The sequence below is a fragment of the Gallus gallus genome, chromosome 14 (genome assembly GCF_016699485.2).
Source record: "Gallus gallus isolate bGalGal1 chromosome 14, bGalGal1.mat.broiler.GRCg7b, whole genome shotgun sequence".
NCBI lineage: Eukaryota > Metazoa > Chordata > Aves > Galliformes > Phasianidae > Gallus > Gallus gallus.
The window spans coordinates 2,793,066-2,808,077 of record NC_052545.1 but is presented as its reverse complement, the minus strand read 5'-3'; the positions used below and the strand labels follow the sequence as shown (position 1 = coordinate 2,808,077).

Sequence of the window (15,012 nt, the reverse complement as noted above, 5' to 3'; positions counted from 1 at the left end):
GAGTTGTACTTGTGCTGTTCTTTGGTGCAGCTGGGGATGTATTCTCTTTCATCAGCCCGAATTCCCGGACACAACACGTGTGAGCAGTACGTGTCATCTCCACTGAGCTTTGACTGCTCCACGGGCCTGTTTTTGTGGTGTCTGTTTCCATGCCCTCAGAATCCTGCGTTACCTACTGAGGAGCACTTCTCAGGGGCAGGAGCTGACAGAGGAGCAGATCTCAGCCCTTTCAGTGGCATTCCTTCAGCTGCATGCGTTTTGCAGGAAAGCCTTCTGGTATAAGCTCTGCTTCCTGCCAGCTCCCTACCTTGAGGGGTCCCCCAGCTATGGCTGTGGGGTGCAGCCCCTCCTCTCCCTCCTCCCTTCCAGCTCACGGCCTCTCTGTGCCGCGCTGTCCTCTGGCAGCCCAGGGGTGACCTCCTTTGGCTTTTCTTTCCTGCCTTGTTGTTAGCAAAGGAATTAAAAGCAGCAGGGTTTTGTCCTTTATTACTGGCTCTCTTTAAACACTCGGCAGGTGCTGTGCGAGAACACCGCCGTCCCCCTCTCCGTCTCCTCCGAGTGGTTTTAGCTGTCGATAAGATTTGTGTTAAAAACAACCCTGATGGTAAAGGGACAGCCACCAAGGCAAACGTGGCAAGTCAGAGATTGGAAAGGCAACTCACTGTGAGTAGAGAAAGCAGGTCTAAAGGAGCAGAGGGGAGTGCAGGGTGAGCGTGTAGAGGAGGAAAAGAGCAAAACAGTGGTGGCAGGAGCTGGGCAAAACAACCAGGATGAGTAACCAGCCAGCCAGTGCAGTTCATGAGCATATCTGATTTGTTCCTCTCTTTTGAATGGTTTAACTGAGGCCCTCGATTTGAAAATAAACTTTCCTTTTGTTTTTAAACAGTTCAGTGCTCAGGAGAGCATCAAATAGCTTCGCTTTCAAATCAAAGTGAGATTGCAGTGGTTGTGTTGTCATCGTCCCCGTTCCGCCGCTGTGGTCTTTGCGAGGAGGAGGCGTCTTTGGGGAGCGGGTCCAGCCAGGCTCGTTGCTATGGCAAAGTCTCTGCTGATGCCTGCTCTCTGCCTGCAATTGCTATTCAGCAGCTGTTTCCAGTGGTCGTCTGGAGGAACTTGCACAAGTTATGGACGTGAAAATCCTTCCCTGTATGTTGACCTTCGCTGGAGCTGAGCTCTGACAAGAGAGATGCATTAGTTTCTAAAGCCACCAGTAATTAGGTTGGTTTGAGTGTACTTTGCCGAAAGTTGAGGCTCTGGGGCTGGGAAAGTATGGTGGAGGGAGAAGGAGCAACTTTAAAATCAATATTGCAAATGCAATGCAAAAGAGTGTAATTAGCATGTTTTGCAGGGCCTATTAATTCCTCTGAAATGCTGTTTATTAGGCAAAAGAACTTGGGAGCCCATCAGTGGATTAAACAGGTTCTGTAATGAAATGTAAATGGTGTAATTGGGCTTGTTCTGAAAGTATTTATTCTTCACCTGTGACCTGCTTGATTGCGGTTTGACAACACGAAGGAGTGTGCATCTCTTCGTTAATGACAGCTAATTCCCTGGAGCTAATGGAGTGGGACGCCCAGGCGCATGGCGCTGGGAACGGCAGGTCGTGCCTGGAGCTCTGCAGTGATTGGCACCAATCCGAGCACAATGTAACTTTAATTACAGTAATTCCGAATCCAAAGCAAGCATTTAGCTGCCGCAGAGAGGCTCTTCATTTTGCAAATAGATGGCCATATAATGGGCTGACCTTTTATTAGACCAATATTGGGATGGGTGGGAAGGCTGTCCTCCCAGATACAGGTAGCGTTATTGGCTCCCATTAGCTCAGTGAAAATCACAGAGGCGTGCTCTCGCTGCCAGGTTTGCCATATGGATTTCCTTCTACGTGCAACGTCGTGGAGGCAGGAGGGAAATGCAATGCTGTATGTTATTTAAATTCAGTCTTTGCATCAAGGCTTGAAATTCATCTGCTGCTCCTCTGCCTTATGCATGTTCTGCTGTCTGGGTAGGCCACTGGGTTTCTCTCTGCTGTTGCTTTTCCCTTTGTACAAGTCTTCTTTATCCAAACTGTGCAGTGCCAAAGATCTGCAGGCACACAGGAAAGGTCACACTGCTCTCTTGGAGTAAGGAGCTCCAAGAAAAAAAAAACATCTGTTTTTTTTATGTCCTTCTTGTATCCTGCACGGAGTGCTACCACAGGTGCTAGGTGCACTCTGCCTTCCTAGGGTTGAGATACACAGCTGTGTCTCCCTGCACTCTACTGGAGAGGAGCTGCCAGAGAGGAGCCTGATGTCCTGGGAGGGGCGGGCAGCTCAGCACACAGCAGTGGGGCCCAGCAATCCCCCAGCTCTCTTACTGAATCCATTAAGCCTCTGACCTTACTTTCTGTTAGCTCAGTCTCTCTCTTAAGCAGCGGCCTTGTTAGAGTTGAAATGAACCCAAGCAGGGAAGCTTTCATCCAAGTAATGTACAGGTCTGTGTGTATGGATTTGGAATAAGCCCCTGGGGAGCTGCTGTGGGCTGTCATCTTCAGCGTGTGGAGCAGAAACAATACGATTTCTGCGAGTAATGCCTTTCTTTTCTGCTTCGTTATTCTTCCTCCACTCCCTCTTTCCATCCATGAGCTGCGAGGCAGAGAGGCGGGAGTGGAAGTGTGGTCAGCAGTCTCTGTCCCCGGAGCTGGGACGTGCTGCACAGAGAGACCGTGCAGAGGACAGCTGTACACCACGGAGAAAATAGCCTGACTGGTAGGCACTGTGCCACCTGAACAAGTGGATGAGAACCATCAAGTGGGGAATGCATAAAGGATGTTAGAGAGAATGAGACACTATGGGGTTTTGTTGCTGCAGTGGAGCAACGGCCAACATGAGGCAGTTGTCTGAAAGCAGGCCAGCACTGAGATGAGAACAGTGGCAAATGGGAGGGAGCACTGTGGTGAGGCCAGGCATGTTGCTGCTTCCCAGCAGATGGCTTTCCATGCACGTTGCCTAATCCCAGCAGAAATAATACCTTCTTCTCTGAATGCACTTCTGCTCCTGTTCATGGACAGCAGTCTTTTTTTTTTTTGCACTGGATTTGAGCATTGTGGGGGGCCATTGCTTGGCATCTGTCTTGGGGAGAGCCTCTTCATGCACTGAGCAGGATCTCCTGGTGTTCAGTGGGTCCCATTCCCCCCCCTCTTTCCCTAAAGCACGGAAGGTGCAGCTCTCATGGGAATCTTGCTGGCGAGCAGTAGGTAGAGAGAGCACGTTAACACTGTGGAAGAGATCTCCTTGGCAAAGAAAAGTAACTCTGATGGTCATTAGAAAAATCAGAAACCTTCAGGTTTCTCTCTGTCTTTTCCTTTATCTTTGTCAATCTGCGAATCTAGACCCTGATGATGATTCCTTTGGTCCCAGCCCATTCTGCTCAGCCTGCTCCCAGCCAGCCGCTGCCAAAGCCTTCGGTGTGCAGAGTATTTGCAGTAGTAGTTTTTAGCAGGCAGCCCTGGACCACAGGCAGGAATGAGGCAGATTGCATGCAGCCTGTAATGCTGACAATAAACCCGAAATAGAAATATTGTCTATCTCCTCCATAGAAGCCCAATTTCTGGAGTTATTTAATCTTGCAGCTTCCAGCTATGTGCTTCTGGCTGCTGGTAAAGCCCAATCTGGCTTTCTAAATTCAGACGCTTTTCTTTTTTAGCACATACGGAGATTGTATTTACCTGAACTATCTGTATAAATGGTGAAGCATTCAGGCAACTGGTAGAGATGATGGAGTTACCTATGAGACTGTCATAAATGTTCATTTTCCTGGTGACAGCGTAGCCTGTCTGAGCACTGGTATCGGCCTCTCCAAGGCAGAGGGAAGGCAGGGAGCTGTGTTCTGGCTTTGTATGGAGAACCTTGGGTCCAGAGGAACACGATGTTGATGGTGTAGCCGGATGTCTCAGGGTGAGGAGGGGAGAGCTCTCTACCAGTCTTTGCAGCTGCTTCACATTTTTGTCCGTGTCCCATTTCATACTCAACCATTTTTTTCCCCATATATTACATGCACATAGGAAGCTGCATAGAATAGTGGTGGGGTCGCTGCCCCTGGAGGTGCTGCAGAACCGCAGAGATGTGGCACTGAGGGATGTGGTTTGGTGTTGTGGTGGGGATGGGTTGGGGTTGTGCTTGGTCATCCTAGAGGTCTTTTCCAACCTTGAGGATTCCTTGTCTTTCTTTTCCTATCATTATCCTAAAAGCTTTTTGAGGAAGGGACTTTGCCTCTGTCCTGTCCCTGCAAATACCTGCTGTATGTTGGGCACTAAACAAGAAATAAGGGCTGTAGCAGAAAGCTATTGGCTGGGTTAGCACTGCTGCTCTGTCTGAGCAGGGCTGCTGGTGGTCTGTGCTCAGGGCAACTCCCATCCAGGAACACAGAACTTTGATCTCTGAAGGGAGAGATTATTCCCCCTTTGAGATAAAAGACCAGCAATGGACTGACAGCAGTAAAACACGGCCGTTTGAGAGGCTCCTCCAGCATTTTACTGAGATTACATCTCCGAAAGGAGCTGTTAGAAAGGAAGCAAAGACAGAGTGGCAGGTTATGTGACCACTGTGACTCATTAATAGCAGGAAATTTATGTCCGGAGCACTCGCACAACTGGCGTGCACCAACTCTTAGGAGCGGATTCCTTTCTTCTTCCCATGCTGCCTTTGCCTGAAGGACTCTGTGGGAAACACGGGTTCCCCCAGCAGCATCCTGCGTTGCTCAGGCTCCAGCCTCAGCCCAGCAGTGCCGCTGGGTGGACTCCACACCGAGTGTCTGCGTGGCATTGGCCGTGACAGCTGCTTACAGAAAGCAATCGCTCAGACATAGGCGTCTGGCAGCCTTTTAATCTCACTGGGGTAGGGCTTTGGGTTTTTTTTTTTTGTCTTTGTGAAAGTATCAGAGCACCGAGGCATGGTTGCTGAGAGGTGACGAGGGAGATGCTTGTTTTATTGAATTCCGACCTCTGTTCCAATAAATCATAACCCAAACTGATGTGAAAAGTGATCTTTCACCAGTGTTAGCACTGCCAGAAAACAAGTCAATAGAGACCGAACCTTTCACCCAAAGGTCCCCAGGCCAGGTCTGGGTCCTTGCCAGGAGTGACAGAAAATCACTGACACTGGGCCATATTTTTTCTCTCCAGGAAGGGGTTCTGACCTCTATCTGGCTGCTGTTTAAGAGCGGGTATACGAGTGAAACAGAAACCACCGTGGCCTTGTATCCTGCTCAGTGATCTAGAGACCCCCGTGCTAATTTTTGCTGTCTGAAAAGGAGAGGACTTGAGCCTGCCCTATCCATGGAACAGGCTGAGCCTGGCTGCCCTCCTACCTCGGCATCAGTCTGGGGAAAAATGTACCAATAGATGGTAGAGAAAAGAGACAAACGGTAGAAATTTGGTTTGGTTTCGTTCATTCTCTGGTGTTTGCAGTCAATCTGACCCCAGGCTTTTGTCAGTATGAGCTCTTCCCAACTCCCTCAGCCTGATTGCTGTCTCCCAACTATTTTCTGCTGTCCACCTTAAACCCACGCACCAGCACACGATGCCATTAAATTACCCAGCACCTCTAGGTTTGTAGCTATAGTTTAGCATTTGCTACTTGGTGGATTCCTCCCAATTCCCCCCAGATACCTACTGTGGCATCATGCTCACAACTGCCATGCCACTGTTGAGCACCAACATAAGCATAAAGAAAACTGCTGTTATCACTCAATTTAAAGCAAATTAAAATGCATCTGCAGCAACACTCCGGTTCACAGAGAGGAGGCAATTAATGATGAATGAAGTCAACTAGTGGTTAGCATAAGTTAGAATGAGGTACTTCGTGAGAAGAAATGTTTCTGTGACTGTGAAGCAGTGCTGACACGGGAGGAATCGGTCTCAAGGCAACAGCACAGCTGTTCTCATCTTCTTTTCCCAGCACTGACTCACAGAAAGATGATACTGCTGGAGATCCCACAGGTAGCAAAGTAGCTTTGCCCTGGAGTTGTGTTGCTTGCTGCATGTTTGTGCTTACAGCGATGCTCGGAGGCCAGATCCATTGCCATCTGAAGCTGGCAGAAGCATGGCAGGGCTGAGCAGTTGAGCAGGAGTGTTGCAAAGGAGAACAGGACATGCCAAGCCTGGGTTTGGAGATTTTCAAATAGGGGCTGTGTTCATGTAGCCAAGCAGTGCTGAGAACTGAAGTTTCACTGACAGAGCAGAAAAGCAGCTCTTGTTCAGAGCGAGATTTGAGGAACAGAAGGATCTCATGGGTGCGGAGGAGAGTTCCAGCCCTGTAAGTCCTCCCACAGAGAACACGCAGCTAAAAGAGGGAGAGGAGAAAGCACTCTTCGAGGCATCTTGGCAAGAAGGAGAGTAAAGAGAAGCACATGTGCAAGAGAAGTGGGAGGAGAGGAGGGGAGCGATCCAGGAGCTCCCATCAGCTTTAGGAGAAGAGATGCTTGTAGGTAATCTGCCACGCAGGCAGGAGCAAAGCAGCCCTAGGAGGAGAGAACATCTTTCTAAAGAGAAGAAGAAAACAAACAGGCAAAAAGTAGTGTGCCTCTTTTGGGGTCTTCCAGTAGCATCACCTGGCATGTCTGTCTGTCCCTTATCCTTTTCTGCCTCCATTGAGAAAGTGTCACTGATATTTAAGAAGAGGTACGAAGTCTGAAACCACCTCCCAACATCACCTCCTTTGTTACCTGTAACAGGAGGAGAGGAGGAAGGAATGGTAAGGTAGAGATGCGATGGACGGCATAAGGCATGTGGCACGTGCATCTCTTTTTTATCACATCATTATTTCAACCTGATTTTCTCACTGGACAGTGGAGAAGTTGGAACTTCTAACTGGAAAGTCTCCCTTCCTCACCTCAAGATCTAAACCACTTAGAGCCTGGAGAATTTCCCTATAATTAACTTAATAAAGGGGAGCTTAATAAGAAGCTTGATCACAGGCTAAGTTCCTATATGGTAAGATGATTCTGGCTAGCGAAGAGCTCTTTAATCTATCGGACAAAAGCGTAACGAGATCAAATACTGGAAGTAGAAACCAGGAAAGATTAGAAATAAGGAAATGCTTTTGTTACAACAGGGGTAATTAACCATCAGAACTATTTATCTCAGTACGTGGGGGATTCACTATCACTTTGAAGTGTCTAAATGAAGATGGGATATTCTTGTACAAGAAATGTTCTAAGTCAGCTTGCAATTATGAGCTTGATGCAGAATTTGCTCTGCTTAATTCACTAGCTTGTGCTTCTCATCAGTTTAGATTGGCTGATTCTTACAATTCTTTTGAGCTCTGCAATTTGTGAACCAATGAGAAATCAGAGGTACTGATGAACAGAGCACCTGATAGTGCAAATACTGGTAACAGCAAGTAGTGGAAGGCTGCAAAAGGCTCCTTTGAAGTAGGAAAGCGAAATGTATGGCAGCTTTTACCAGCAACTGGATAATTCTGCTGAAAGGAAAATGGCTTTCCTGCGCTTCAGTACTGGTCAGGCTGTAAATGCACCTTACGTCAGAGGCAACTGAAGTTGCTGTGGACTCATCAGAATGGTCACGCCGTGCTTGTACTGCCACAGGTCTGAAAATGCAATGGCTTCCTTTGCCCCAGCTTGTAGCTTTCCTATTTCAAGCTATTCCCAAGCATAATTAATCCATTTGATGCCATCCCTTCTTGTTATCATCACTTATTTTATGGGTAAAGACAGTCGGGGTGGCGTGGAGATTGCACTGAAGCAATTAAGGAAAGAAGTTGTCAGAGCTGGGATTAATGCCCCGGGCTCCAGAGCACCATCTCATTTCAGAATTACTAACGGAGAGCTGGGAAAAGTACGTCTTCCATTGGCGTGAATTTGATCTTCAAGGGGGGGCTGGCAGCACACAGCAGTGAGCAGGCTCCGCTGGGAGCCCCGCTGGGGAGCGCCCGAGGCTTCAGAGCTCGTTTGTGTCTCCGGCAGCCTGACCCCGTGGTGAGGATAATCAAGTTGAAAATTAAATCAAATTTCAAACGTTAAACCAGCCAATTAAAAAAGCAATCACATCAAAACATGCATTTTTAAAAAGTTTTTGTTTACTCTGCCATAATTAATTTATTGAGCAAGAAAAGTTTGGTTTGTACAAAATACTTGTTAAATTGATGATGAGCAGTGGAAGGAGCAGAGATGCAGCTGTGTGGGGCAGAGCAGCAGTTAACCAAAATGTCAGCTGAGGTTCCCCCAAGATCCGGCTGAATACATGTTCTGGGGAGCATCTTTTTCCCACCAGGAGCAAACTGCGATGCATCTTTTTGCTAGGCTGCATGACTGTAGGCACTCAATGCTATTTGTGGTCTGTCCATTAGCCTGAAAAATGCCTTTCATCAAATAACGTATCATCTCCTTGCTTTGATTTCCCTCAGTGCCACTGTTGAGAAGACTGAGTAGCTGGTGGGTTGGGTACTTGGCTCTTGGAAGTTATCCCTCTGTGTGCTCTCAGCAGCCCTTCCTCTGGTTTCCTGCATGTCAGGGTTGTTGCTGTGTGTTTATGTGGCCTGTGGTCTGTTGTACAGTCTGGCATGTCTAGGAGGATGTTCTGCTCTCTCTCGAGATTCCTCACGGAACTTCATTGTTGAAACCTTTGTGAGTGTTTCTCAGTGCATAGGGATGCAGATGTGCTTTTTCCTTCATGTTTTATCGCGTGAGGTGAGCTCTGCAGGATGGTTGGACTTGGATGATCTTCCAGGTCTTTTCCAACCTTGAAGATTCTGTGATTCCAGCCCAAGGCCAGGAATAGGGGAGCAGATGGTTTGGTTGGCTCTGGTTTGTGGATGGTGTGAACAGATGTAGAAAGGGGACGGCTTTCCTCTGTGGGGCTGGGAACGACACGGTGATGCTGACCAAAGCAAACCCTGGAAAGCAGCTTGCTCACAGCTTGTGATTACTGAAGTAACTGGGTGCAACCTAAGAAGAAATGGGTTGGAAAGTGCTATGGTGAATGTCTTAGGACCTAGAGTTTGCTCTCCATCATCCAGCAGCAATTCATTTGTGACATTTGGTGACTGGAATTCCTAATGTTTCCTCCCAACCCCGTTGTTGTTCGGGACCTGGAAGCAACCACCACAAGTTTGCAGTTGCCTGAACTTTTCATTATTAATTAATCCCTTCTTTATTCACACAGCACTCCGTTTGCCTCAGACAGTGGATAATAAACACCGATCAAACAGTCAGCGATGATAAATTATCTATTTAATAATTAATAAATTAGTCCTAACAGATGGAACCAAAACAAATTTGTCTGTGTGTGCACACAGCACACGGCTCGCCTCCCCCTGTTTGTCACTTGGGGATGTCACCAGAGATCTGGGCACATGCCTGCCCATGTCGGGCTGGGTGCCCTCACCTGCCATGAGTTTATCTCTGGCTCTGCTGTGGCTCCTTCTAAATCTGATGTTCTCAGAGTGCTGGCAGTGAATGAGTGTCACAGAGAGAGAGTGAAGAGGAGAGCAGAGGGGAATCCCTGCTTTTTTGGTGTTAGGGCACAGCAGCCTCCCTGCAGAAGGATCAGCTGCCTGTTGTGATCTGTTATGTTGAATTAATAGAGATTACAGTCCCTCTAATTCTTTCTGCTATTATCTGGCGAAGAATAAAAAGTCAATGCACCGCTGAGTTAAATAAACATGAGGCACTACAGCATAGTATCTTGTGAGCTAACTGTGCATATATTATTCATTTCCAGTTATTATTCATGACCTTTCCCTCACACCGTCATGGCTCCATCACTCGTGAATTTATAAGTTCATTAATAATGAGTGAAAATTAATAATGCATTTTCATTATATCCATCGGGGATATTTACAGCATTCAGAATGCATTCAAATAACCCGTTTGAGGTGTAAAAATAAAACCGTGGCTCTTCCGTGGGCCCTCACCTTTTTGATTTTGGAGAGTTACTATTTCTGTTAATAACCCTTCCTGCTTCCATTGCAGTATGGCCGTGCTGCGTAATAGTCTGCCATCTGCCACCAGCGTGCTTAAAAAGGCTCGAATCAGAGCAGGAAATGTCATTATTGCGTGAGATTAGGAGAAGGTGATCCACAAATTAATCATTATTGGATGCGAGGCCAAAATTAAAGGAGTGTGGGAAAGGTTTGAAGTTCAGCTGCTTCCTTCTCCTCTCCTCCACCCGGTTTGTTGGGTATTGAGGAGCACAGCGATGTGGAAATGGGAACATCTGATCCTCCCAGGCCCTGGGAGCACCATTACTTGCTTTTAAGGTGCACAGAGATTTATTCCGGTGGTTGCTTCGATGCACACCTTGGACAGACGCGCCGTAGCAGGTCACAGTGTTGTGCTTTATTTTAATTGGGAGACGCCTACTTGGTTCCCTTTCTCATCTGGAGCGCTTTAATCCTGTAGTTCTTTAGAACTTGAACTTTTGCAAGCTCTCCTTTTCTGGTTTGGTGTTTTTTTTTTTCACTCGAGAAAAAAGCTCCGAGGGCAGCTTTCCTCTGGCTCTAGGAAACTGGGGGGAGCTGGGAGGCACTGGTGTGCAGGTGGTCAGCTGCCATGGGGCCGTGACTGAGCACAGGGTCTCACATCTCTATGGGAGTGAAGGAGGGGGAGCTGTGCTGGGCATGGCACAGCCAGGAGGCGGTCAGAGCTCCATTTTTGGCTTTGAATATTGCGAGATGATCCAAAGCACTGTGGGAGAGGGTCTGTGGGTAGAGACACCGGAGCCCAGGAGTTGGAGGCATACCAATAGATGAGTAGTTAACATAACCAATCCAGCTCCACTCCTTTCCCTTCTCAAGTGTTCTGGTTATTCGTACTTTACTTTGTCAGAAGTACTTGGAGTTGCATTTCTCCGGTTTGATTTTCGTGTTCACAGCCCAGTGGTGACACTCAGCTGTAAATAAAATTCACCTTTTATCTGCTCCCCGTTGTAAGTGCGGGCTGCCTGCTTTTAAACAGCTGCAAGAATACTGAGTGTAATGAAGGTTCCGCCTTCAGAGCACGTATTTGATATTCACACAGGACAGGAAAGGCTGCCTCTAGCCCCATGGAATTGGAAACACTTAATATACGAGTCAGTTGGATATCAGTAAGAATGTATATTATTTCCTCTTCCAACTAATAGGATTTTTAAATAAAGCTGGAGCTGCTACGTCTGGCTGAGCCGCTGCCCTTTGTGAGGGTTGCAGCTTCCCCAAATGGCAAAGGACTGAACAATGCAATTTGTGGGTCTTCTCCATGCTCGCTGGGAAATGGCTGCAAAAGAGATGTAAAGGAGGGAGGGAGGGAGAAGGAGAAAGCCACGAGCAAGGGACAGCAAGCGAGCTCTTTGTATTGACTTTAATCAGAACGTAATGAGGAGAGGTAAAGCATAAAGCAGAGGAAGGATTTTGCTTGTGTCAGGCTGGAGGAGGGAGCCATTCATTTCACTCGGTCATTTTGAATTGCTTTCTAGAGCATTTACTCATCCATCTTCTCCAGCCAAACACTTCACTCTGCCTATCACCCTTCTTCCCGTCGGATTTAAATTATGAGTCCGAATTAAATTAAACATGTCTCTTTGTTTCTCGTTTGCACAGAACGGTTTTGCACCATGCTTAAGTGGCCTAAGTTAGCCAGGAGTCTGTGCAGGCACTTTTTCCTTTGGACAACGTTGTCAGAACAAGCCTGCCGGTGACTGATGTGATCTGGAGTCAGCGAGTGTGTACAGTGGATAAATGTGCCTGACGCTTTGTGATAGAGCTGGTAATTACATTTCACAGTGAGCGGTATTAATAGTGAAAGGAGGCTCCAGCATGCTGCATGAGAATTGGTAATAGGAGAGGCTGTAGGGAGAAGAGGAGAGTCATTTATTAACCTGACAAATTATGGAAAATTGGACTTTTCCTTCACATGCAGAGGAGCTCTTCTCAATGCGATGCCCTTTGAGATATCTCAGGGTCTTTGGTGAGTGCTGGTGATGCTGAAACCTCCTTTCTTTCCTTTTCGCCGCCCTGAGCTCCTATGGCTTCTCTCTCTGCTTTTGCTCAGCACCCGTGGCATGTGTTTTTACGTGGTTTTCTAAGCCATGCTGAATAGAGATGGTGCTCAGCTAAGGGCTTACAAACCTTGAGATCTATAGACTCAAAGTTGAAGATTTTTGAACCTACAGAAGAAAAGATGATGAATGCCTGAAGAGTGCACGCAGTTGTGCTGGCGTCAGGTGGTTGGCAGGGATGTGGGACAACAATCCTACGTGCCCAGTGCTGTGTTGTGCCTCTGGGCTGCTCCCATTCCAGCCAGCAGCAGCGTGGAAGGGATGGGAGCATTCCAGCCGGTCCATTAGTGCTCAGAAGGGATCTAACCGTGCCTTCAAGCAAAGGTGCTCAGGCTGAAACACAAAGCCTCCAGGCTGCTGCACACGCTGCCGGGCTGCATGGCTCTCTCCTGGGTTTCCTAAAAGGAAAAACCTGCCAGCTGTGCGAAGGAGGACAACAGAACGATGGAAGTGAGCCTGAGCTGGTGAGAATTGCCAGGGTTTGAAGTTATTAGAAGTGCTCTGGAACCCAGAGTGATTTAACAGTGTGATTACTTCTTAATGTAATACTCACCAGATTTTTTATTAGATTCTTTCCCACCCCTATTCTTTCCTTCTAAACGCTGTAGAACCTTGAAATAAACATCTGGAGCTGTTAGAGCATCTCGCTCAGTTTAATTAACTTTTAAATCATATGATGTCACCTGGATCCCTTTCTGCATTCAGCGCTGAGCTGGAGAGGCAGCAGTAGCTGCAGCTCTGTTCAGTTGCTGCCTTGGATGAAATCACTTTCTGGAGACTGCTGCATCCTCCTCCTGCTTCCTCCCCATCAGAATGGCTCTCATTCAAAGAGAGCAGGCTGTGAGCGAGCGAGATGGGGCCGAAGGGCTCAGAAATGTGGTCTCAAGGGGTGGATATCAGGTGGGGTCCTTCTGCCCTCAGGTCAGTGCTGCAGCTCCCTGGCATCCAGGACAGCTTCATGCTGGTGGCTCTGTACCATAAGGCAGTTTTACGCTCTTGGTTATGGGATGGTTGTGCCCAGCAGGTGACGGAAGGGCCGTGCATTAGGAAGGGAGGAAATGTGTCCTACGGTGGTTAAAGCTGTTTGGCAGGGAAGCCCCTAATATTAATTTGTGCTGTTCTCTGGTATGAGTTGTCTGTGTACTGGTGTTCCTCCTACCCCGACAAAGCACCAGCTGTGCATTTTCCTAATGTTTGGGGGGCTTCCAGAGACAGTAAATACATGTGGTAGCATCCATCCGTATTGCATTTTTTTGGCACTTAAAGCAGAATAATGGGGAAAAGGGCTATTGCACAGGAATGTCATCCCTTCCCCTGCCCCAAGGAGGGAGCGGTCCAAATGGTGTCTCACAGCTGAACTGTTTGCATTCAGCTGAGCCCTCCGTATGCATGCAAAGCTGAATTGTAAGTGGAGTCAAAAATTAACTGTCAGGGCTAATGCTTCAGAATATTCAATATTCGAAAGAAAGAGTGCAGTTGTCAATACTGACGGAGGTGCAAAGGATTAGGAGGTGAAATGATGGAGGTGGTGGGATTTGCTGAGCAATTCTAAGGCCAAATTCAAGGACGTGGTTCAAAGATGTCTTTGAGATGTCTGAGCAGAGAGCCAAGAGAAAACACAGAGGAGATGGGACCTAGGTCTGGAAATATTGGCACAGGGCAACGGTGGGGTGTGGGACGGGAGCTGCTCTGGCACGGCTGTGACACATGGCTGTGACAAGGACTGTGCATGGAAACAGGTCATCACTAGGCTTGAGCAGCAGATGGACATAGCAACTGGGAGGAGGGAAGTGGGAAACTTTAAGGGTTAATAGTCCAGATACTCAGGAGTGAGCAAACCTGCTGGTGAGAAGTGGAGGGGTTGGGAAAGGCCACAGAAAAGGTCTTGTGTCTGATAACCTCCGAGGTGGAGATTGAATTCATTGGCCAAGCAACAATGTGGCTGCGGCTGCTTCATCTTTATTTAAAGTCCTTCCTTTTGTGCAGGAGCCCTTCCCACAGCCTCAGCACTGCGAGTGAGTGGGGCTGACAGCTCTGTGCTGCCCGCTGTGCTCCCGGCCCTCCTTTGATGGTACACTTTGCTCAGTCCGGGATGTTCCCTCCAACTCGGCTGATTTGCAGTGATTCTTGAGCTCTTTCTTTCTCTTTTTTTTTTTTTTCCCCCTTTCTGTGCTCTGCTCTGAATGTATATATTCACTGTGCCTCAGAAACAGGAAGCCTACATAATGAAAGTCAAACCAAAAGATTCCTGAGACCATTAGTGTGTACTGCCGGTGCCATCCTTGCGTGAGCACATGGGATGATCTCCACGGGGCCGCTGGCAGTGTGAGGGAAGGTGAATTTGATGTCATTAATGCTCCCAGGATTCCTCTGTGCCGGTCAAACTGCAAGTTAAAAAGTGACAATATTTGCAGAAAATAGGGAAGGAAGTGGGCTGGGACTTGGCAAGCACTTGGCATGAGCCGCATACCTGTGATGCAGGGGCACGCAGTCAGCTCTGAGCAAGGCAGGAGCCAATAAGTTGGCTTGCTGTATTTTGATTGCTGTCCTTTGCAGCTTTTCTTACCAAGTTTTGTGCCTTTTTCCCTCTCTGTAAGAGATGGGAGTGAGCTGCGGTGGCTGTTCTGCAGTGCTGAGCCTCCCCTGACGTCGGTGCTTTGATTTGCAGGGGGAGGATGAGGTGTAGTGTGGGTCGAGCAGCAGCAGGAGCTCCTGGTGTGTAATCAGCGGGGGGGTCACAGGGAATGAGAGCACAGCACGGAAAGAGCGTCGAGCCCATGTTTAATGGGAAAGGCAGAGAGGCACAGGGCCAGGAAGGGGGAGGAAGGTGGTGAGAAAGCCAAGGCCTGGCAAGAAACTGCAGGATAATGAGACATAGGTGAGAGCAAAACGATAAGTCAGCAGAACTGGACGACGTGGTAATGTCCGGCTTTTCAATTCCAGGCAGGTACTGCTGCGTTTGCAGCTGTGACTTCTCGGGAGCA

General features: G+C 48.0%; 1 protein-coding gene across 8 annotated transcripts in view; it reads left to right on the top strand.

The window, feature by feature from the left end:
• The window catches only part of MAD1L1 (MAD1 mitotic arrest deficient like 1), a 320,017-nt gene that overhangs the window by 272,269 nt on the left and 32,736 nt on the right, over window positions 1-15,012 (top strand). Inside the window, exon 18 of one of the 8 annotated variants that reach the window (XM_040647853.2) lies at window positions 5,159-5,263. The exons of the other annotated variants lie outside the window; for them this stretch is intronic. Within the exon in view, the coding sequence (XP_040503787.1) occupies window positions 5,159-5,248 (90 nt within the window). The 3' untranslated portion in view covers window positions 5,249-5,263. Of the gene's footprint in view, window positions 1-5,158; window positions 5,264-15,012 lie in introns of those variants that run through there. 8 annotated transcript variants of the gene reach the window in all.